The sequence below is a fragment of the Amblyomma maculatum genome, chromosome 2 (genome assembly GCF_055883805.1).
Source record: "Amblyomma maculatum isolate TAMU_Amacu chromosome 2, ASM5588380v1, whole genome shotgun sequence".
Classification (NCBI taxonomy): domain Eukaryota; kingdom Metazoa; phylum Arthropoda; class Arachnida; order Ixodida; family Ixodidae; genus Amblyomma; species Amblyomma maculatum.
The window spans coordinates 9,775,548-9,800,362 of record NC_139345.1 but is presented as its reverse complement, the minus strand read 5'-3'; the positions used below and the strand labels follow the sequence as shown (position 1 = coordinate 9,800,362).

The 24,815-nt window shown below is 44.9% G+C and overlaps 1 protein-coding gene across 2 annotated transcripts in view; it reads right to left on the bottom strand.

The window, feature by feature from the left end:
- tn (tripartite motif containing protein thin) overlaps window positions 1–24,815 on the bottom strand; it is a 124,571-nt gene that overhangs the window by 18,694 nt on the left and 81,062 nt on the right. The window contains exons 1-2 of one of the 2 annotated variants that reach the window (XM_084593187.1): window positions 11,393–11,754; window positions 2,668–4,757 (exon numbers count right to left, since the gene is read on the bottom strand). In XM_084593187.1, the coding sequence (XP_084449313.1) occupies window positions 2,668–4,619 (1,952 nt within the window). In that variant the 5' untranslated portion in view covers window positions 4,620–4,757; window positions 11,393–11,754. Of the gene's footprint in view, window positions 1–2,667; window positions 4,758–11,392; window positions 11,755–24,815 lie in introns of those variants that run through there. The other variant, XM_084593186.1, reaches the window with a different exon arrangement.

Genomic DNA, 24,815 nt, shown 5'->3' with positions numbered 1-24,815 from the left:
TAAAACTTGAAATTTTTAAAACATTCGAAAAGGCGGTTAAACAAAAGTCAATATTCGGCGTTTTGAGGGCCAGCCAATGATCCCTTCGCAAGGACATTTCGAGTAGAAGAAGAAAATTACCAGGCGGAAAAAACGGCTAACTTTGCTACAGTTAATGATAACGTTCTGCTTAGTTTGAAAGAGCACATACAGAGGAGACAATCAGTGAGGTATATGCCCGGGAGAAACTTCAGGGAGGAAAAGTCTACAGATAAAGCATACCGACAGGCCCGCGCTTTCTCTGCTTCCTGTCAGCTCCCGTCTTTACGCTTCGTGTGTTTTCTATTCCCGTAGGATGTCTGGTGAAAGCCAAAATTATATCAACGTCCTAAAACAAAGCGGTATATCATGACCGCACGAGACCATTGTTTTCCAAGCTTTGCATTTTTTCTTCTTCTGTGCTTAGTCATTTAGAAATTATTCCTGTCGTTTTAGTTCTAAGAGCAACTTCCAGCCTAACGCCGTTCGAGAGCAAGCTTGTTAAATTGCGCTACGCCAATCATCAGGTTACAGTTTGGTGCCGTAATCTGTTATAGGCACAATGTTGTTCGAGATACAATAACTCCTTATTGTTGAGGCTACCATGAGAAAAAAAAAAAAAAAAAACGCCACGAGAAATTTTGCTGTCTTTTCCAAAACTATACAATATAATGAGGTTTTTTTCTAACCTTGAAATAAATAACAAAAGACAAAGGGCACGGAAAACACGAGGAATATCACGGTAACTATCCTACATCTTTTTTACTGGTTTTTCAGGACTCTGTAACAAATAACCAAGATTACAACTCCCCTGATATGCACTTGTTTGCATATTGTAGCGTTAAATTAGTTCGCAATGAAGGGAAACCTTGCCTTCACTATACACCACTTATAGATTTTTAGTGGTTCCGGATGTCCGAGAAGCAAACTTCATTGCTTGCCTGATTGTTTGGACAACTACAACACGTGTAACGATGACCCGTGATATAACTTACTTCTTTAACGAGTGAATTTTGGCGGGCTAGTCGGTTCGTGAAGAATGGCGATAAAAAACAGCCCGAAAACAAGGACGTAACAACACATAGTTGTGCTATCACGTCGTTGTTTTCGCGCTGTTTTTTATCACCATTCTTCACGAACCGACTAGCCCGCCAAAATTCACTCGTTAAAGAAGTAAGTTATATCACGGGTCATCGTTACACGTGTTGTAGTTGCTCAAACAATCAGGCAAGCAATGAAGTTGCCCAAACAATCAGGCAAGCAATGGGTGATAAAAAACAGCGCGAAAACAAGCACGTAACAACACATAGTTGTACTATCACGTCGTTGTTTTCACGCTGTTTTTTATCACCCATTCTTCTTTAACGAAACAGGCAACACATATTAAATTTGAGCAACTTCCACAACTTTTTGTCTCATAAGGATTCCCACGTCATGTTCCGCGTATTGTCTACCGTATTCGTGGAAAGAGAAGAAAGGAAGAATGTCTCACAGCAGTCAGCAGAAGGTTCAGCTGTCAATACCCCATTGTCCCCTCCTCACCCCCGCCCGAGCATAAAACGTATTCTACGTATTAATAATTAGGTTATCACTCAGCGACAAATAATGAAACAACCAGATCTTCTCATAATTTTCTCGGTCAGAAAACATGAGCACGCATGACTACTTAGACACAATAGAGCACAACATAGGTTCCCCTGGAAGCGAAATTTGCATGTGCGTTCCATGAAGTTCAAAATTTTAGTTGGCACTTGGAATCTTATACCGCTTCTCTGTATTCATACAGCTTAAATATTGCAATAAATGCGGTTGTACAATAATTCAAAATGTCACTTCCCTAATACGAATTTCAACAGCAATCGCTGATAGTTGATAGCTATAAACCACGTTTATAGCAAGTGGCGCGCAAGATTTTGATTATTTCCGTTCATACCTAAATGCCGAAGGCAGAAAATGAGCAGGAATATGTACGCGCATTACCAGAGTTCCTCACGTGACTTTCAATTTACAGCACCCAGGACGAGCCCTTCATCTTTATGATGTTAACTGCAGGACCCTGAACCAAAATCATAAGTCCTCACTATCTCTTCACCTACCAACTCATAACGTGAAATACGATCCGTATCTACGGCTTAGCGAGCTGCGCGACCTTTCAGCGGCGACGGAGGCGGCGGCGGCTGTCGCGGTGGCGGACTCGGTTTCACTCTCCCTGAGGCCGCGGCCCGACACATCTCGGGTTAGCATCTGCCGAGGCTGCTCGCTCATGCCAACTGAGAAGCGCAGGCAGGCCTACTTGTGTCGGCCACGAGCGCCGAGCGCCAGCTTGGGCTTCGATCTTCCAGGCCGGCGCTCGAGCCAAATCGAGTCGTCCTGTAGCGGTAGTACTCCGGCCTATGCAGGTTCGTCCACCGCGAGAGTGCCGGATCATCGCTGCGATTAGCGCGAGGAGTCCAGCTCAGGTCGTCGAAGCAGCGACGAGTCACCACGGCAGGTGGCGATTTCTCACGCCTCCGCGCCATGTAGTCCGTGCACGAACGCCGGTACGGGCAGTGGCGCGAAAGGGGACGCGATACTGGTAGCACTTCCTCCTCAGCCTCACCCTGCTCCGCGGTTGCAGAGTTCAGGCCCCGAGACGGGGAAGACACTAACCTGGCAGGTGTCGAAGGCTTGGGCGCCGAGGACAGTTCCCGCCGCTGCGGCTCCTCCTCGATGGTACGCCGCTGTCGTGACCGCAAGGAGTCGCTGGCCGAGGTTGCGGTCGTCGTGTCTTCGGAAGCTGTAGAGCTCCTCCTGGACTGTGCCGGCGTACTCTCGATGGAACCTTGGCGGGGCGTGGACGGCGTCCGCGGAGAGTCCGGTGGAGTGGCCCGCGAAGAGACCTCGTCCTTGGAGGCGAGTCGCCGAACCTGAGACGGTCTCGAGTCCAGGGGTGGCGGAGGGGACGTGGCGGACGAAGACGTGGATGCTGCGGCCTGATTGGCAGCCTTCTTCTGTTTTTCGACCTCGTCTTCGCTAAGTTGTCGAGACGGTGGCCTCCTTGGTGGTGGCACAGGAGCCGCCGGAGGGGGTGGCTCGTTCTCAAGCCTTTCTTTCTCGGCTTGCTTCTGTTTCTGCTTGATCTGATTTTCGTGAAGGCGTTCCATAAATTTTGCCGAGTCGCTGAGTTTCACGACGCCACTGAGTGGGCCCCGAGTCGCATCTTCGGTGTCAAACACCTTCTCCCGCGGCGGTGGCGGTTCTTCAAATCGTACGTTCCGAGTGAGACTGCTAAGCCCCTCGGAATCATCGTCCATGAGCTCACGAGCATAACGAGATCTGAAAGCATGGTGTCCCCCTGTTCCTTCTTCACGCCAGGAGCGGTCCTCAAACCGTCCTCCGTAGCGATTTGAAAGTCTGCTATCGGCATTCTCGCTATCCCTACCACGATCCGGTCCGTACCTACGAAGAATAGAATTTTCGCTAGTGTCCCTACCGCGGTTTCTAGTGTACATAGAAGGACCTTCGAAGCTTCCATCTCGGTCGGAGTCACTGAGATGGCCGCCATAGCGCTGTCCAATGTCCAGCATAGATCGCGTAGCATCTTGCTTTTTCTGGAACTGCACTGCGAGGCGATGGTCACTCTGACTGCGCATAAGCGCGTTAGCCGTGCCGCTTGCGGGAGACCCGAGGTTTAGCTGTGGAATATTAAGATTCGAAGAAGAATGTGTGACTGGGTTATTGAACTTAAGCTCTCCAAGGTTAGCCAATGTGCGATGCAGCGCATCGGGATCGGTATGAATCTGGAGCTTAACCCTTCTGGTAAAATCGGACGTGTCCGGATCGAAGTTCCGAAGAAACTCAAGAGTCTTCGAGAAGATCTCTTTGTATTCTACGAGCTCCGAGTCAGTCCACTCCGTATCTTCGTTGACGTACTTCTCCACGACATCACAGTTGGACGTGATGTTGTTCACTTCCGTTTCCACGTCCTCAGAAAGCGCCGAGAGCTGCTTGAGTTCCTGCTGCAGGTACACGTCTATCTCGTTCTTCAATTTGCTATGCACGAGCTGCAAATCTTTGACGTAGCGGTTGATGAGGTCATCCAACTCCTCTTTCACGAGAGCACAATTATGAGATAGCTTGTCCTGGTTCTTGCTGTTCTGCGAGAGGTGATCGTTCAGCCGGTTGAGACACCTGCGGACCTGGTTGCAGATGCGGCTGATCTCTCTTCGCATGATATCCAGGTGCGCCTCTTTGCAAGTCTCGCAGACCTTCTTCTCGCAGTGGGAGCAGCGGGTCACGTAGCTCTTCTCGCTGCACACGTGGCAGCGCTCCATGGAGGATGGGAGCGGCTCCGGTTCCTCGCCCGTGATGTCGCGGTGCAACTCGAGGAATCTCATCAGCGTCACATTGGTGGGAAACGTTTGGACGCCATTGTACGGGATCCGGTGCTCGGCTCGGCACTCGGGACACTTGATTTGCCGCCGCGCGTAGTCCTGTAGCCCTTCGAGGCAAGGGTCGGCGCAGAACGAGTGCTGACATGGTAGCAGCTTCGGGTTCCGGTACCGGTCTAGACAGATGGCGCACGTGAGTAGCTGGTCGAGCTGACTCCACGCTGAAGACATGATGTCAACGGTGTTTCACGCTGATCGAATCGGTATTTAAAGGTTTCGGTTCAAGCCTTGTCGTTCGTTGCTCTAGCTTGAGTGGAACCTGAGGTCATATTGGCTACTGCAGCCAAGGCGACGCAGTGACGTCAGCATCTGGAAAGAGAAGACACACCATTGCTTAGGCAGTTGCAATTGGCGATGCAGTGGGATAGAAACGCGTAGTCACAGACTGACTGCTACAATCATTTGTTCCTAACAAACATACTTAGAAAGCGGCAATCGTTTTTTTTTTTTTTTTCAAATCCAAACCATATGATGCTGTCCCTCAAATGGACAGCCTGTTGACTTTTATGGACGGTTTTTATTTCTGCGCCGAACATTATAAACCACATTATTATGAAATTATGAAATCATGGAAGAAAAGTTGACTACATATATAGTTGCAAGGAAGGAAAATTAAAGCGTTTAAAGCTTGTTAAAGCATCTGAAATATTGCCAGTTGAAAAATTTCGCATAGGCCCCATGTATGAAAAACCGATGGCCCTGATTGGTCAAAATTCGAGTGTTTACGGATAGTGTAGACGGCCGTGGTAATGAAAGTAAACTGGGGTCCAATTTTTTATATTTTTGATAGATGCACATTCATCTGGAAGATGAAATAAGTTGATGATGAACAGTAGTGAAAATTCTCAAATCGAACAGCCTTAGAGATAATTTATAAATAAAAATAAAAAGAAACGAAGCAATTTCAGACGGCACTAACGGTGATAGCAGATGGCTTTTACTGGCCGCTTCCAGATGGTGTCACAATTCACAAGCACGCGAAAAATGCATACCAGAAGTTGAATTTCTCAACTGATATGATCGAAAAGTTCTGACTCATACGGCTACTGCAACCTCTAAAACTGGCAAACAACCCATACGCGTTTCTGGCTTCCTTTCAAGTTTTGTACCTGTTGACAGGAGAAATATTGTTCTATATCGGTCTTCCAATATTGGCCTTGGTAAGCGGATTTAATACCACTGGAGCACACTGGCGCAGAAAGTAAGCGAAAACGAAATCAAGATCGAGTACGGCAAACTAAGTAGAAAAGTTATATGGCATTGATTTGGCACCGATCGTGAACATGACTTCTAGAATCGATATATAATAGTAAAACTGTTTTTTACTGTCGTTGAAAAAGAATGTGGGTGCAGACTATATTGTTCTGAGGCTGTATTTTGTCTTCCCTTAGTAGTATAGAATAAAAAAGCAATTGCTCTCGATTCTGTAACTGCACCGCGAAAGAGCAACCGGCCTTATTTTTATCTTAAAGAGGAACGATCAAAGCTTGAGGGTCGTCAGTCTAATGACTGCAGCATTCTCTTACTGAACGAGGACCTAACGAACCGAGAGGGTGTTTCGCAGGGAATGGCCTGGTAGCTGGGTCGATGGGTATTTTATAATATTACAGCTTTAAACAAACTTCGAGCTAAGCCTATAAGAAGCCTACAAAAAAGGCGCTGCAGAGGGGCAGTGTGGCTGCATCAGCGGGGAAACGACACGAAATCTGGAAAACCTATAAGGAGCAGTCTAAAATAAAAGCAAGCTGTATCAGCACAGCGCGTGCCTCGACAGGGAGGTGTACAGTCGTAAACGGCGAGATTGGGTGGTGAAAATTGGCCCGGCAAACAAAATCATACCTAATATTTTTAAATCAGTGAAGGCATGCTGACAAGGAGAGCACCTTTTCTGTCATCCTATTCCTTTTTCTGGTTGTCACTCACACGAACCAGTATTTTAATCTATCCTCTGGACGTGTTTTGGTTTTATTCCTGCGCAACACGTCGTTAGCACTCTTCGTTCCTCGCTTTGCTCATGACTATGAATGACACGCATCAGATGAAATCCCTGGCTCGCCAGTGTCGCCCGCCTATATCGATCGAAGCGAACATATGCGCAGAAATGGTGAAGCAAACTGTGCTTTCTCTTCCCCATCGGCTTCTCGCCTCCGTACCTGCGACTCTCGAAGTACCCCGAGCCTAGCTGCACAAGGTGCGTCATTCAGTCTATTTCAAAGGTGGCTTCCATCGCACGGGACCAGAGCGCGTGCTTGGCCGACCGGCTGCCGCACTCATTCTCGTGGGGCGCCTTCTTTTTTTAGGCGGAAGTGAGGCAAGCTGGTGCGCGACGCACTCCACAGAATGCCGGGCTTCTTGTCTTTCTCCTCCCTCTCTCCTTTCCCCTTTCATCTCTTATTATTTTTGTTTTCATACTTTGTGTTTTTTTCTACTCTGAGTCGACGTTTTAGTGGATTCGGAAAGAAGCAAAATAGCACGGCACAGACCAGTTCTCTAATGCCTGCTGGCTTTTCGACGTTGACAGGACAGGAACGGCGCAGTGCCCGGCCGAGTATTTTAATGGCTCATCTCGCAGACAGCAGCCACCAGACGCACAGATATGTCAGAGTGAGGCGAGCCCAGATGGTTAATTCGGATACCCACTTGTGCTGCCTTCTGCTTGTATAATTGCTTATTTTTCTAAATGTAATAACCCTGCAGCACCTGGTAAGCCTGCCCTAGATGGTGTCTGGAATGCTCTTTTATAACCGCTGTTAATAGCTGTCTTCACGAGAAATGTAGCCGAGGTGCTCTGAGATAAATATTCCGATCTGGACTACGATAGAGTTTGGCACGAATCTGTGCTCAGTGCCACAAATAAACCGCTTTTGGCGCTCCCGACGCCGCCATGACGTCATCGCTTCCTTAACACCACACACCTGTCGAGACGGGGGGGGGGGGGGGGGGGGGGAGGGATGGTTCTCGACTACAGTCACTCAGAATTGCGCCAATTACTTTTCGGTTAAGGCGCTTCGTCACGCCTGAAGGCGTAACAGTAAAAAAAAAAAGAGAGAAAAACAAAAACACGACGAACTTCATAGCCGTGGATATGGGAGGGATTCAGCAAAACACTTGATATATCACTGGTCACAACAGCCTCATAGACGTTATGCTTATTCTGATATCTGTTCGCATTTCTATATCATATACCACAAAGATGCGTTACTACTGAAGGCAGCTCCAGAGAATATGAGTTCTCCATTCCGCCAGTTCACCACACCATAATAGAGCGTGGTTGATTGCTGGTTGGCAGGAAATCGCAAAGAACAAAAGCGCAGAAACTACAGCACAGAGGCAAGGAGATAACAAAGGGAAGTACTGACAACTGATACACAACAACTTCCAGACATTCAATGGCACCAAAACATCCGTCTGTGCATGAGCGGTGCGCATCCAATGGCATAAGTTTCGAGTGTTGCACTGGGCACCTGCCTATGGGCTGTCCTTAATTTTCATAGAACTTCGATGCAGTCTACCAGTATTGGCTTCTTGTGAAACACGAAACATTCTGATGACAATGTATACGATATGCTGCGAGCGAACACAATAGCAATCATCGGAACATATGACTGTAAACTACAGTTGTCGCTAGAAGCTTAAGGGCCAACTCTCAACGAAATTCATGCATTGGAAATGAGCGTTCATGGCCGATCCCTTTCGAAGGCTAGGCTAGGGCTATAGTGTGCGATGAAGGCATGGTTGCGATGAAGCCAGAACTCATACAGCGTTCAAGTAAGGCCTCGGATATGGTGGCCCTAACTCTAGGTAGCTTCCGTAACAATGCCGACAAATTTTGTGAGAGTGTAATAGTCGCATACCACAAGTCAAAGTGTAAACAAAATAACACGCAGACATGCGGTCTTCCAAAGGGTGTACTGAAAATATCAAATGCACACACAGGGCACCAGGTTTACTGTATAACGCTCGTACCGTAAACCTCGTCTCCTGTGCTTGTCTTTTATGTTGACGCATTTATCAAGTCGTACATCAAGAAGTACTGCTAAGGCTTTCCAAAGAAGCAGCGCGGCAAAGCTACGAGACAACCTGCTGTGCTATGTGTGCATGCGGTACGCAGGCCAAATAAGAAAACGCTGTGTCTCAGTGTCACAGCGTCACGAGTTGCGGCAGGATGTTCTGACAAAGCCACGTTTGTCGGCATTCCTCTTATTGCACTTCATCATTCTTGTATAGTGGCACTGTTTTAATAACCTGGTAAACCCGGCAATCATTTTTTGTCATACGAAAACTAGCAAAAAACTCTAGTCTTAGCTGAGAGGCAGGACTAGTTTCAACACCGTGTAAAAAAAGTGCTGGTAGCTTGAGACTTTGTTGCAAGTTAAGCAGGCCCTGAAACTTCGCATGACAGACATAGTACTCTTCTTTTATCACTAAGGTTTTCCTTTGTGTTACCGCTACCAGGCTATAGCGTACGTCTACAAGCCTAGCGCATCACTAGCAAGGTAAGTGACAGTAGGTAAATCGTGCTTTTATGCATCGCGCGTTTCTTTCTTTGCAGAAATTTTCCGATGATGCGGTCACAAGCGTCCTGCACTCGTCTGTCAAATATAACAACATATCCCTTAGGGCATTTTCTATTCCTTAGGGCAACGTAACCAATTCTGCGCGAAACAAATGAATAGTAGCTGGAATGAATGAATGACAAAGCTTTAAGATTCATTTAGCGAATGCCATGGCGATGAAGATCGGTATCAAGTTTCTCACAAGCAAGCGAAACGATTTTTTTTTATTTATAGCTATATATACAACACTAATTAGGAAAAGCGATACATTTTAGCACTACGGTAGTAGTTGAACACTGCTGAACCATGACAAGCCAGTTTCCTTCGATAACCTTAGTATACTTCAGGAACGACAATGAAAGCTAAGGTTTCCCTTTTATTGCGGACGCAAAATACTTCTGAGCGTTCACAGCAGAGATGAGCTAAGTCTTGTCATAGCTGAGCTTGCTAGCAATTCGATATCTTTATTTCTGAAAAGCAGCTCACTCGACGATCGAAAGGTACATGGTTTGTAGTGGCGTATAATTGCATGTGGTCCAAAACATTGCCCTAAAGAACAGCACCGTTTCCAAAGAGCGCAGCCTTCCTGTGACCAAAGAATGCTAAGATGGCTGACATGCCACAACAATTTTGAGAGGCAAATGCAAACGAGCAAAGGCTTTCTTCCCTAGGTTCGTATTGGGCTTCTGTTCCCTAGGAAAGCATTGTTGGGATATAATTGACTGTGCTGCTATTGGCTTGAAAAGCGGTCTCTAATAATGAAAGAGCTGGTGTCTTGCAAGATGTTAGGTGGAGTTCGCGTTTTTCCAATCTATCAACTTACGTCAGTGAGATTAAGACGAGAAAATTGCAAAGCAGCCTTCAGCAGCCCCCCCCCCCCCCCCCCTTGCGCGCACACACGTACGCCTTCTTTTCTGTTTTTTTCTTTTACAGTCGTTTCCGACGCCCCTTCATGACCCTTGTGATACAGGGCATCTACTACAAAGGAAAGAGGCAGACCCTTGTACCTCTTCCATCGACTATGCACCGACTCCGGCTACACGACTCAACTAGATCATCTTCGAATCGTCGCATGTGTTTTTGCGTTGTACTCTTGTGGCTAATTTCTAGCAGTTTCTCGGTACTCGCACGTCCTGTACATTAAGCCTGAAAAGCTTCTGCAGAATCTTAAAAACTTGCATGAACCCCTGAAAATGGCTGTCACTTTGTGTTTCCGGACCAAGGTTCATTTGGAGGTTTTAGCAGACACTAACCGCCAAATGCAATGCTAAAAATCACAACTTAGCAAGTATCCCACAAAAGCTTCTCGCCATGCTCTTGTGCATGGTAGGTCGTTCTGACCGTCTAAACATAACATCAAACCTGTCTTCAGCCCCCCGAAAGCTCGTACTGCCGCAACCCTACATATGCACCCCTACAACGCCTTTTCGAAAAAACCTTACAAGCATGTTCCTTGTAACGAAAGTTTTACAGCCGCCCAAATATTTAACTGGCACGCGTGATGGCCACCTTTTGTGTTCTACTTCGCTTTAGTGCGGATAGAATATGCCAGATGGTCAAGATTACGCAAGGATTTGGTGAGACCTTGTTTATGCTTGGACGTTTCGCCGTTTAGCTCCTCTGTATAGTTCAGAATCACAGAATATACGCATGTATGTAAAACAATCGGACGGCGGTACATTCGCTTTTGTTGCCACGTTCGAGCGAAGAACTTGGCAGCACGATTACTATCACACAACTTGCACTTAAAGCTGTTAGAACCACGTTACTCTTAATGAATTTGGCTCGAACTGTTTGGTGGCCTAGACTCGAAATGAATTATTCAACAACATTGTGGCATGAAATTGCTCGCTATATGTTGTAAATATTATCGGGAGCTATCACGCATACTGCTTCTGACAAGCCTACGCAACTATATCACAAAATAGTGCACTTGTAGAACTACAGAGGGGAGCATAGTACCAACGGGTAATTGATTCTTTTTACCCGTATGCTCTTCAAAACTTGTGATTTCAGCGTTTACTCGAAAACTCTGACTGTTCTTTTTTCTTATATTTTACTGCCTTTACCTGCTTTCATTTCTCTATTGCTTTAACGCCCATCATTGTACTTATGATATTGATCTCGAGCACCGAAAGAACGATGGCAACTAACTCTAAGCTTGACCACAGTTCGACTCCTACTAAAGCAAGCAAGTTCATGAAAGCTCGCCCGTTCTTCTCGAAGGACCAATACGGGAGGAGCTAAGGGTTTCTACGCTAGCCCTTGCTAAAATGTGTTGTTTCTGTCAGTGTTAACGGCCATCTGTTCAGTCAGTAAGTTTCTTCCATAAGCTGCGGTTCCCAGCCACGAAGACACAAGTCCGCCGTTACAGGGTCTGGTGCTCACCTATGGTAAAGCTGCCGGCGAAGCGTCGAGCGATGCGTCCATCGCCGAGGCCCGCATAAATAGGTGTCCACGCGGAGTATTATCCCCGTGCAGAGCGAAGTTCGTTGTTGCGAAGCAAACAGACGAAGCGGGGATGGGAATCTGGTCACAACCCCTCCAGGAGCGTACAGCTCGCCTTTGCACAGAGCTGCCAGGAGCGGCCAATCACAGGGTGCGAATCACAAGATCACAGGTAAAAAACGGGCTTTAGTTGCAAATCTGTCTACAGTATGGACTGAGCGATTATGCACTTGCTCGACACGCGACAACCCAAGGCTCGCGACTATCGTCTTCTAAGTGGCCCCACGGGCCGACTGGGAGTCTACCGGGCGACGGATGCGACTCGGGTGTCTGGTTTCGAGGATGGAGCGGGCGAGAGCGAGCCTTCGCGCTCATTCCTTGCCTCCGTGACGTCACGAGGCTGCGCAGGTCTCCCGGCTCTCGCCAGGAAGGGCTCAAAATAGCGGCTCATGCGGGTCAAGTCCCGAATCGCGGCCTCGGGCTCAGACCCCCCTTTCACTCTCTCTTTCTCCCACACTCTGCGAACGGCTCCGCCACCTCCGGAGCCGTCGCCAATGTGACCCGCCGCGGAGTCGCATGCCAACCATCCGGGTGTCTTTTTCGCCATGGGTTACACGAGCGCATCCGATTCACGCATAGTGAGGTCAGAGGCCTCGAGTTCGCAACTACAGTCAAGGCCGCATCGTTAGCCATGACGAGGATGACCTCGAGATGAGCGATCCAGCGGATGTCATCAGACTGTTGTGAATTTAACAGGGCGCTTGAGCGTTCACAGCTGCTCTGCAGAAAAAAACTTTCCAAAGAAAGAGCATGGACCTACAGGTATCCGTGGGTTGATGTGGTAGTATAATGGCCGATGAATCCGCCAAAAAACAGCAACGAAACATTCATTTCCCGTCCCACAGCCGCCTTACTACGAGTACATGCGTATTTTATTGTACAAAACATGAAGCCAGCACAGTCGGTGCTCCCAACTGCGTCATGAAAGTAGGGCATATACAACGTTTTTCGGGATAGCGTATACAGCTTGTTGCGTCGAAGAGGCGTCGCCGTTGACGTCAACGTCATCCAGAATTGAGAAAAACGTGTTGGAAAAAACACGCACGTAATTGCGAATCAAAATTATGACGCAATTGCTGCTTGTGTAGCATGAAGAGCGACGTCATACCGATTCGCTTATCATTTGCGTCCATCTCCTATTAATATCGCAAGCTGGTTTTCGACAGGGATTCGAATCGACGCCATATGCACATTCAATTGTACGCCGTTTTTTGTAATCGTACAAGCCCAACGAGGAGTGAAATATATGTTGCCCCTTACTTTCCTCGAGAGCCAAACGAACTAAAGACGGTTATTACCTTGCCAAAAACTGTGCCACTCTCTCAATGCCAAATTCGCGGAATGAAAAGGCGTTGAAGGCGCTGTTGTCTCTACTCTTAAGGCGAAGAAGCTTAAGCTTCCTTTCATTTTATTTTTTTTTTCAATATCTGAAATACCATGTAGCCAGTCATACGCAATTTTAAATGTATATTATTTTGTAGTTGTGCTGTCGAGAACACGGCGCACGATGTATTGAGGAAAATATTCAAGGTTCAGTGATGTCCTTCTTCGGCCTGAAACTTCTTGGTGGTGGGGATATATTGAAACCATAAGAAACAAAGTGCAGCGACGACAAGCAGATCCCATAACCATGCTTTCTAGTTATCAAAGGTTTCTTCAAGAAGCCTCGCTTAAGCATGAATGCAAAGCAGACCCAATAAAAAAAAAACATATTTTGGACTTACAAGAGAGTCAAATGAATGACGCTATTTTGACTACTGAATGACAGCAGGCGAGCAATTATATTTTGCAGTGACTGGTGAGAATAGACCTCAACTTGGAAAATGCGAGAAGACCCGCATCCAATATGTTACCATATGAGTAATGTCTCGCTCTGTTGTCAACAAAATGATGCCGCATGGTTTGCAAATTATATATATATATATATATATATATATATATATATATATATATATATATATATATATATATATATATATATATATATATATATATATATATATATATATATATATAATTAATTAACTTGGTATTCATTCATATCGCAAAATTCTGACCGTAGGCCCGACTACAGCAAGACTGCCGTAACATATCTATTATTTGAGAATAAAAAAAGACAAAAATCCCCCCCCCCCCCCCTCCTCTTCCCAATCTCCCCTCAAAGCCCATCCGGTATGCAGAATGCATGAAGCAATCTGTCGTGGTTTCCTGATTTCAGACATGTTCCTTTGATTTTTTTTTTTTTTTCAGACGTGGTGAACTCGGGTGAAAATACCGACGAGCCTGTTTTGTCGCACCTGGCACGAGCGCCCTTAGCGACATTTCGTTGTAGATTTAAGAAAAAAAAAGTAGGTGGGTAACGCAACATCTTAATTTTCACATGAGTCACCGCAATAAAGGCCCAGTGCAATATTGCTCATTAAATTCTCCAACCACAAAAAAAAAAAAAGAAATAAGAGGTGTTGGAGTTCGAATGAGGTGACGCCAATTCAAAAAAGCCAACCGCGCCATAAGTCAGCACAGTGTTATATTATGCTTATCTGGGTTATCTTTCCTTTGTTTAAAAAGCGTTGTTAAGGAGGAGACGGACTCCTCGCTAGACGCTGACGAAGAAGACGCAGCCTTTGGCATTGGAGTCGCGTAGGTCGAGAGCCTCTCTGGTCCAGACTACATCACCCGCTGCTCCCGGTGACCTCGACGTCGACACAAAACTGTTCTTCTAAATGCAGTGGAGGTGCTGGGTGTCGATCCCCGTACCTCTCCAAGATACTTTGTTGGGCGAGGGGGTACTTATTCCTTATTAATATAAACAGCGCGAACACGAAGACAAAGGACAAGATACACGAAAGCCACAGTACAGCGCATGTACTGTGGCTTTCGTGTATCTTGTCCTTTGTCTTCGTGTTCGCGCTGTTTATATTATTAATGAACCCCGTACCTCTCGTAGTGTTCTACAGTGTATGTAAAGCAACAACAACAAAACAACGGTAATCAAGATTACACGTCAGAAAAAGCTCAGAAATACCCTGTTTTTCGCGAAAAAGAAAAGAAAAACAAAATGAGCGAATAACTATGAGCCATCACGTCCTCACTTCAAAATTCTTCATTGCTATAATACAACTCTCAAAGGCAAAGACAGTCAAGCAGAATGCTGACGGGAAAATGTCATAAGAAATCAGTGGGAGCTAAAACAAACGCAAACGTTTTGACCGAAACCTGTCTGTCCAGAAGGCGAGCTATAGAACGAAATGAGACCTCATATATAGAAATATTTCCCGCTCAATTTATTCCAAATGCCAGAGTATTTAATATTAGCGCCATAGAATTTAATAGGAAGCGGGATCGAGCTTAGGAACAACAAAGTGTGCAATATCTGTTTGTGTGCTCGATCGTCTCTCTTCCACTACAACACGCGCAGTAGGACTACAGTTCTGATTCTGACTCATGTTATTAGGATGTGCGTTAGGCATATTCCATTCATTTCCACCTTACTGAACACATGTCAGCTAACGCTAAAGTTTCAGTGCTTCCTCACCTACAGAATCAAATCAAATCAGATCGTTTATTTTCACCAGGTGCTTGCTGGTTGGAGCACCTGGGCTAAAAGCTGCTCGAGGCAGCTTGACGAGGCCCAGGTGACCATTACAAAAAAAAAAAAAAAAAAGAAAAACAAACTCAAGGTAGGGCGTGATAAGCATGAAAAGAATTCGTTAAAAACACAACCGGAACAACGAAAACCGACGTGTTCACATGCGCGATGCACAGGCGTTCAAACAACCTCAATCAACAATCTCAGGAAATGTCTATTCACGTCGTTACATGTGAGCTTCTGGATTTGTAGCGCGTGAAGGTAGCGCTGGCAACAGAAAACAGTGTGGGAAGCCTAGTTCAGCCAGTAATGTGCTTGAGTGAGATGCTCTGCAGAAACAGCTCTCTCGATATAAACGCCTTTCTCAGTGAAGCAAAACAATCATGCGTGACAGGCTGTGAACATGCCTCAACATCAATTCGAAGCATAGAAATTTGCGAGTTCAAAAAAGCACGCGTATAGTTCTGCGCTTTGTAGCTTATGTATACATGACGCCGTTCCCCCTGTTCAGCAGCATTCGCACGCTTAAAAAAAAAAGGAAAATATTAATAGAGCTAGCTAAGCTTACCGGCATAGTGCATGCCCCAGCATGAGCGGATTCACATGTGCCGCCGAAAGGTGTGGACTGAAAGAAATCTCCGGTACTAGGACGGGGTGGTGACATGGTATTCGCCCTCTATCCCTCACCTTTGCTATAGCAACGACGTTGAGCAGCCAGAAAATTCGCTCATGTCTGTGGCATATCACAGCTGCCAAATTCGATCACGTTACGTGCGAGACAGATGGAAGCGTCCTGTGAGACGAACTGCCGCCTCCCTTCTTACCGACAAGGCCAGTGTGTTGTGTATCTCTCATGTCCCTCTCATGTTCAGCTTCAGGATTCGCCAAAATGCGTGAACTCTCACCAACTAGCCCAATAACCAGCATAACTGAAGGGAAGTGCAATAGGAGAGTAATTACTCATAAGAAATTGTTCGAGCACAGCCACATGGCTATAAAATAAAGCTATGCAGCTTTATCAGAAACTTAATAATTGAGAAAACTGCGCTGCTTTTTTGTAGCTGTATGGCTGCCATCGAGTGGGTAGTAATACGTAATTGCATGTTTATTGAAAACCTGTCCCGCATTGAGGGATCCCCCTTGCAACATACGGCTAAAGTCACTAGGCACTTTTTTTGTGGAGCTGTCACGCTTTAAAATTTCGGCTTGGATGTGGAAGTGCCTGCGCAGGTCTTGCTTTGGGACTGACTTACGCACGAATGGAAATTGATGAAAGTGGTGATGTGGAGCGCAAGAAAATGCGCGTTTAACACATGCGACGTCAGGCTGCGGCGACAGCTTGGTTGCTTAATTAATATTGCGGCTAGGGAACTTCCATCCGCTCTTTATATTTGATTTATTTATTGTGCGCGTGTAAAATGGTGCGTGGCGTCACACTCACACGGCCGTAGAGAGGCTTCGTTTGCCTCAGGATTTCATGCCAGGAATTCGTCGACAGGCTAACTTTCGTTCCTCGCATTCCCTGCACCGTCACGCATGCGCTGAACTAAAGATTCTGCGAATGCTATGTGGGCATCATTGACTCAGTGTCTCATCGGGTTCCCAAAGATGGTTCCTTCTCATTCATTCATTCATTCATTCATTCATTCATTCATTCATTCATTCATTCATTCATTCATTCATTCATTCATTCATTCATTCATTCATTCATTCATTCATTTATTTCAAATGCCCGTCTTTGAAGTGTGCGGGATGAGCGTGATAAACTGCGTCGCCATGAAGACAATTCCAGCCCTTTCCTGTCTGGAGCTTAGATGCGCAGTGGTATTTGCAGATGGTGGATATGCTACTCCCCTGTGATTAAGTTTCCAAGTGTTGAATGATAAAATTGATAAAAAAGACATAGCCGAGCTATTTTAAAACGTGATTCGAGGAAAGGAAGATTACATTTTTTTCTTCAGATTAGTGATACTACTTCAATGAAATGAATGAATTATGCTTGCTGCACGATTATGGGTGGATTCGGGAGTAAGGAAAAGATTAGACTGATGATGGCTCCAAATTGCGCGTGCGTATTCTAGTCTGGGATAGACGAGCGTTACATACGTCGGGTTTAATAAAGGAGGTGCAAGTCGCAAGTTACGGCTTAAAACGCCAAGCGTGCAATTGGAGGCTTTAGTAACGTTAAAGGCGTGGCTAAACCAATTAAGGGAATAGAAACTCGTTTGGTTTGGTTCGGTTTGTGGTGTTGAATGTTCCAAGGCATTAATTGTTTAGTCATTAAGTTTTTAAATTGCTAAATATTGATTGGTTTTTGGAGTTTCACGTCCCAAAGCAACTCAGGCTATGAGAGACACCATAGTGAAGGGCTCCGAAAGTTTCGACCACCTGGGGTTCTTTAACGTGCACTGACGTTCCACAGCACATTAGCGCCTTGCTTTTCACCTCCACCGAAGAGCGTCCGTCACGGCCGGGATTCGATCCGGCATCCTTGCCCACAGCATTCGAGTGCTCTAACCACTGCCCCACCCCGGAGGGAAATAGGAAATGGTTACACTGAGATGTTTTAAGAGTCCACTGCGGAATTTATACATCCATATATGCAGTATTTAGGTGAAGGGAAGGACTGTCTACGGTGGAATGTAATTCATCCGGACTATACCCAGCGGGACTATACCCAGGGCGAAGGCCTCTCCCATATTTCTCCACTTAACCCGGTTCTGTGCTAGCTGCATCCACTTGACTCCCGCGAATTTCTAAATCTCATCCACGCACTTAATTTTCTGCCGCCCCCTGCTACGTTTACCTTCCCTTGGAATCCAATTGGTCACTCTTAGAGACCATCGGTTATCCTCTCTTCGAACTACATGTCCTGTCAATGCCCATTTTTTTTTATTAATTTCGACTAGAATATCAGTAACTTGAGTTATTTCTCTGACCCACTCTGCACTTTTCCTATCTCTTAACGTTACTCCTACCATGTTCTGTTCCATGGCCCTCTGCGTTGTCTTCAACTTAAGAAGAACCCTTTCGTTAACCTCCATGTTTCAGCCCCATAGGCCAGTACCGGTAGGATGCAACTGTTATACACTTTCCTCTTGAATGATGCCAGTAGGCTGCTTGTCATAATGTTCGAGTACCTTCCAAATGCGCTCCATTCCAATCTTATTCTCTTCTTTAGTGAGGCCTTATTCGTGCTTAGAGACATGAACCATTTGCCGCAACAGGATTCAATGTAATTCAAGTCGTTCTGTAATAGTTCGTAACATTGCCATTAGAGATAGGTCGATAGCTTACGCAGTCATCAAAAAATAGTTGCATATGTTAGAAGTTATGGCAGTAGGCAGGTCATTAATGTGAATAAAGAAAAGTAAAAGGGCGAGTACTCTACTTTGTGGCACACCAGAAGCGACGGGCTTAAAGGTCAGGAATATTCATCATCATATACAAATTGCTTGCGTTTAGTAAGAAAGTTTTGTATCCAAATGAGAATGAGTCGGTCAAGGCTCAGGCATATTTGCGTACAAGCCGTTTTTGAGGAGACTTGTAAACATCTTTGTCTAAATCAAAGAACAATTCATCAAATCGAGCAGCTTTTTGCCCAAGAGCTTTTACCATATGTATGCTGACATAAACGAATTTGAATTTGAACTGGTATGTTTATATGTAGGCTACAGCTCATACTATTAATGAATAGAGCTAACTAGGTGGCACATGACATTCCTGAAAACCATGCTGGCTTGGGCGGAAAAACTTAAATATATAAAAGATATTTCGATGTGTGTATAGATGACATGCTCCATTAGTTTTGAACAAATGCTTTTGAGGGATATTGGATGACAGCTATGACATGAAGATGGCGAACCTTTTTTAGTCTCCGGAATCACCTTGCCTACATTCCAGTGTTGTGGCGTCACTCAAGATGATAATGATTGCTGAAATATGTACGACAGCATGGTGATTGCGATACGTTTTCTGTTTTTAAGTAGTTTAGATTTGATATCATCAACCCTGGCTGATGGAGCGACATTTAAAAAGTCAAGCTTTGCAATTCCATCAGCGTGAAAAGATATGGCAGGCATAACAGGGTGGTTGTATTGAGGAAAATCTAGAAGTTCGTAGTTATGCTCGTTAGTAAAAATTGACGAAATTTAGGATTTCAGTGCTCCTTGTACATTTCGATCAGGAATAAGATTGATTTGGTCAATAAGCAGAGATAAGTGATGGCTAGGACATGGGTTAACAATTTTTCAGAACACCCTAGGATTTGTTCGTGGCATGTTAGGTAATGTGTTTGAATAAGGGTTCGTTTGGGTTTGACGTCAAATGACTGGGATGCTTTGCCAATGATATGGTGTTTTCCCCATACTTAAGAAATCCTTAAGGAATGCAGCTCTCGCTGTAAAATGACATAGTAAAGCAGCCGCCACTGTCACAAAACATCTCATTCCTTGTTAATACAGCCATGAAGGTGACCTGTAAGATCTGAGGTTGAGCAGTGCTTTTTAAGGTTTTGTACTCAACGAGAAGATTGATCTATCATATCACAATAAACGGGCTTGCCACAATGAGCAGGGAATACCTTGCGAACGAGCCGAAAACAAAGTGCAGGAATGAGACATAAGGTAATTGGAGCATCCCCACTAGCCACGGAAAACGCGATTTGGCATAACATGTATGCGAGTGCGACACAACAATGTAATAAAGCGCACTTGTCTTTACACTTGACAGTTTTCCTGTGCGCTACTGGCTACGAAGGCTCTGTAGTCGACTCTTCGGTTCGCAACAGGCAATAATATTACATTTTTTCCCCCTACAACTGAGCGACCACTCTTCCTTCTCACAGGATCTTAATTTTTGGTCATATGACGTCCGCTACTGGATAAAGCATCTCCGTCCAACTTATCAAAACGTATTTTCTCAACTCATCTCTCTACCCGAGCCTCTAGCGCAGCTGGCTATGCATTTGTAACGGCGCTGCTAACATCCCTGCAGTCGCTAACGAAGAGGCCGAAGGCGACAGATATAAATCGATAGATGAGTTTGTTGATTATAAAAGCAAATGCTGAATGTCTGGCCTGCTACTTCACGCTAGAGAAAGGGAGGAGAAGAAAGGAAGTATCGATGGGTTATGATGTGGTGAGATCAGGTATCAAAATTGCCGGCACAATAGTCGGCATCTCAATCCTGAGTGTCAATCAAAAAGCGGGCAAATGCCTGCATTGCCTAGGGAGCTTTTAAACTGTCTGGTCAAGCGCCTAGTAGTAAGTCCTCCGAAAGTGGCCATGCTGTAAAACGCTTTAAGGAAGCGGCTAACTTTAACCTTTCGCGCACACATACTGGACACACCACTAGTACATATTAAACTGCCTCAGTAAGCCGAAATTTTGCACGAAAGCGCACAAGGAATGGACTAGATTCAGATACCTGCCGGCCAAATCGGCACTGCTTCCGTCTGCATCGCCCGTTCACCAGCCGCGGCTCCGGTGCTAGGTTAATCAGGGGAAATAGCTCGCGGTCACCAGCCGTCAACCAAACGTTTAAGATGCACTTCTTTCTCTCTGTACACCTACTTTTGCGCTCTTCCTCGAGGAATGGTTGCTGTGCTGCCAAGAGACACGGTTATTGCGCCCTCCAAACTAATTTGATAACTTCACTTAGCTTATACGATTCACAGATAAATTATCCGTCTATCATTTATCAGACTTGGTTATTACTTACCGTGCTCACTTGATTTTCTTAGTCGCATTCGTTGCCGTATCAAAAACTTGCCTGTTTTCATTTCCTTATGATTTCCTTATCTAGCTACGTTGTCAACATTTATTCATGTGTACATTGCATCCATTTCACCCATTATGTCAAGAATAATATCCTGCAGTTGTCAACTAAGCGTACTTCACAACTTTCACTCACACCAGGAGCTTCTCTTTTTGCATGTGTTGTTTTATATGACGTGTTTTTTTTTTGTTTGTTTTTTGCAGCGCTGTTGTTTTCTACTGTGTACACTTTCTTGGTTCTGCAGCTACCTTAGGTTGCAACTTATATTTGTCTTCTAATCTCTTTATACTACGTTCTTGCATTTACGAGAAAGTTTCAAAACTGCCTTTTTTATTTTATTCCGATCCAAGTAGTATTGTGCAAGATGGTACCGAGCGCAGGCAACAGCTGCTGTAGGCATGTGCGCCGCGTGCCGAAACTGGGACTCCATCCAAGAAACCTACGTGTCTCCTGCGTAAGCAAGACCCTCGCCAAAAACAAAATTGGCATTTAGCAACATCTGTGCACTGCCCATCTCGAAGACTGCTATCAAAGCAAAACGTTTCAACCTCAAGCTCATCAAAAACAACTGAATGACGCAAGAAGCGCAATAATCATTCCAGTCATCCACATGCTCAGACGAAGACAACCTGGTCTCGCCGAAACAGGTGCCGTGTATTGAGCTCGCAATCACGGCATTTCTTTTTAAGCGTCTTTCTTTAGACTTAGGGCAGATAGTAAAAATACGCAGATGAAATTAGCCAATAATTGTATTTCATTCTTAAAAATATTGAGAAACAAATAAGGTTGAGATCATTTATTATTCTCAGAGCCAGCAAGCCCACTAACTACGAAAAGTTCACGATGCAAAGTGACATGTCTTTTGAAAATTAAGAAATTACTGATCTTTGAAATGAATGCGCATAAGTTAGCTCCAATGACCCCAGCACAAGCATTGCCAGCCTATGACACACAGTGCATCCCCATGAAGCCAGTATATATATATATATATATTTTTTTTTTTCGTAAAGACCCGCTCCAGATTAAGCCGTCTCACACCGAACTTCTGTTTGTGCTCTGGCTGCGCAACTTAATATTTCGTCTTCATTTGCATTTTTTTCATTTGTTCAGGGTATTTCACTCAATTCAGTAGAATGGGCTTGTGATTTGGTTTCATTCGAAGTACGCCAACATGACCGGCTGAGTGAGATTGCAGGTCAGACCGGACAAAGCTTGCTTCAATTTGTTAATGCGTTGGATAAGCTGCTGCCTGCGCCGGCCAGAAAGAGTTCGTTGGTCGCGTTTGTAATAATCTTTATGTAGTTTCTGGCCTCTCGTGTTGTCTCAATTTTGTTTCTGTTCTATGGTGAATGCCTTAGAAAACATCGGAACGCTTGAGAGCACTGCCGCTTCCATGTGCTCCCCACAGCCTTCTTCGACTTTTCGCCAAATGGAAATCAGTCTTTTTTTTTTTTCTTTATGTCTACAGCCAGGCTTCTCTAGCGTAATGAAACGAGGGCGCAGCTTCGCACAAAGCAATAAAACCATTATCCTAACGTTACGTCCTTCAGAGCATCACGACTTAAAATTTCTCCACCCATGAAGCCTACTAGCAAAACAATGCTCTCTTAAAAACGCGGAACATAAATATTATTCGACGTTTTTTAGCACAGGGCCAATAACCAGTGTCGAGAACTAAATACTTTTGCTAGTGCAGGACGCATCGTCGGTAGACCTACAGAGCATCGAAAATCGTGGAATGCAGAAAATCGAGGCTTTCTGGCACACAACAACCGGTAAACACAAAGTGTTTTGGGCCTCGAGAAACGAGGGAGTAAGAAAAAAGTACCTGGCAGATGCCATAGTTAGAATGTACATATTCGCCGAATAAGCGGGGATAAGTACGGGATCAAAAATAAATTCACCGTATGGCTACGGCGAGCTTCTAGCACTTTGGAAGCAGGGGAGGCTTGTCTTCCCCTACCCCTTTTTCCCACATAAAACATTGAGATGTGATCAAGCCACCATTTGGAGTGCACTACAAGTAAACCAACGTTCTTTGGTGTGATAAACTAAGAACGCTGGAATAAACATAGGTAGATCTCGTTATATTTATGTGTATGACAAGATATGCCTGCGTCAGAGCAGTCGGAGCGTATATGACGTGAGGAACTGGCTACTCTATATTATTCTGCATGGGGTTGTCTAGCGAGCCCAGTGAACTAAAATTGAAAATCCATCAGCAGAGCGATAGGAGGTATTCTTGGTCGGTAAATTCCTGAGCTGACGGCGCTGGCCGCAAACACACTGGACTTTTTGAACAGAGAAGATCATCGAGTGCTCTAGTCACCCATCCTTTAACCTGTCTTGCTCTTGCAGAATTAAGTTTTGGTATCAATTCATCAATCCCCGTTCATCGAGGCTGCCTCAGAAACATTTCCTCGGCTTGGGAGATACCCATCTAGTCACGACTAGAAGTTTAACTGTAGAAACGATGAGGCCAGTCATGGCAGACAAATATGCTGTTATTACATTTTCCCGTTTGATAGATGCAGAAAAAGCAAGTACCTAAATGCCGCGTTTCGCCCTCTTCCCTAAAGTGTAGTCTTCGTTGAACATTTCCAAACCACTGCGAGTAGCTGAACTGCAAGCCGCAGCCTGATCATTTCGCAGGTCCATTATAAAGCCAAACGTGGCTTTGCGATACTCTGCATTGCAGTGTTATAAAACAATTATTAATGAACATGCTACGGTTGTGTGTCACGCTGCTCTTGAAATATACGTGGAACCGCTTACGCTGTCGTTCGTGTGATGTGTCGTTCATGGCCGAACACCATGCAGATTTCTCAATCCCGTATTGCATGCTGAATATTTTACTGGAGTCGATAGGGTGGTTTATAGACGCAAAGCCTTGTTGGTTGGAGCTTTGTACACATGCACGTGATGTGCTTTTATTCATACAATAACGACTTTTCGTTTTCCAATGTTCTACTTCGTGAAACAGAAATGCTTGGAGAGTTTTTGCATGTATAATGGGCAGAGAAAATTATGAATATTGAAACCCACCTAGATTCTCGCACACGTTAAGACACTTTCGCCGTGTAGTGAAATTAGCGAACCGCCGCTCTTGTGACCAGGGGAGCATTTGTCGAGGACAAAAATATCTCATCTTTATTATCGAGATCGTCACTACAATGTGCGTCATAGCGTTTTTGGGACCGCATCTTCAGGCAAATTATGGGTGCTAACCAACTAGCAATATTTAGGCTTATGCAGATTCGCAACGGTAAATACTATATACAACTTGTCATACCGTACCTTATCATACTCGACGATGTCTCCTATCATTAAGTCATTCTAGCTGTCAGAAAGGGCCTGTTTCTGGAAGAGGCACTGAGAACATTTTCGCCCATTCTGTGTTCTTAGTAGAAACAGATTATTTAGCTTTTGGTGACTTCTGACAGATTTGTTTCTAAAAAACAAAAAAAAAATTAATTCTCACGCTTGAGTGTTGAAAATAATACAATTATCTCTCGCACCAGGTTCAGTTTCATGACGTTGGTAAGGATGAAGACAATGCGATCAGCGATCACCACCTGCAAGCGCATACGACAGTGTGTGATCTAACCCTATATCCCCTAAATAACAACTACAACTACAACAACAACAACAACAAAAAAGCACTGACGTCACGGCGGTTTGTCTGCGGAAACAGTTGACGACGACAACATTTGTATTTTGCATTTTGGTTTGTTCCAGCAAATAAAAGCTTGATTTTTACAGAAGAAGCCTCTTCTTGAGTACAAATTAGTAAATAAAAGATATATGACAACTGCGATATTGCCTCAACGTCGCTTTAATTTTGAAAGTTAGTGTGCTGTTCATCACGTTTCAGCCAACTTTCTGAGTGACCAACAGACTTCCACACTTGCAGCTGACCGATATACTCCTTCAAAT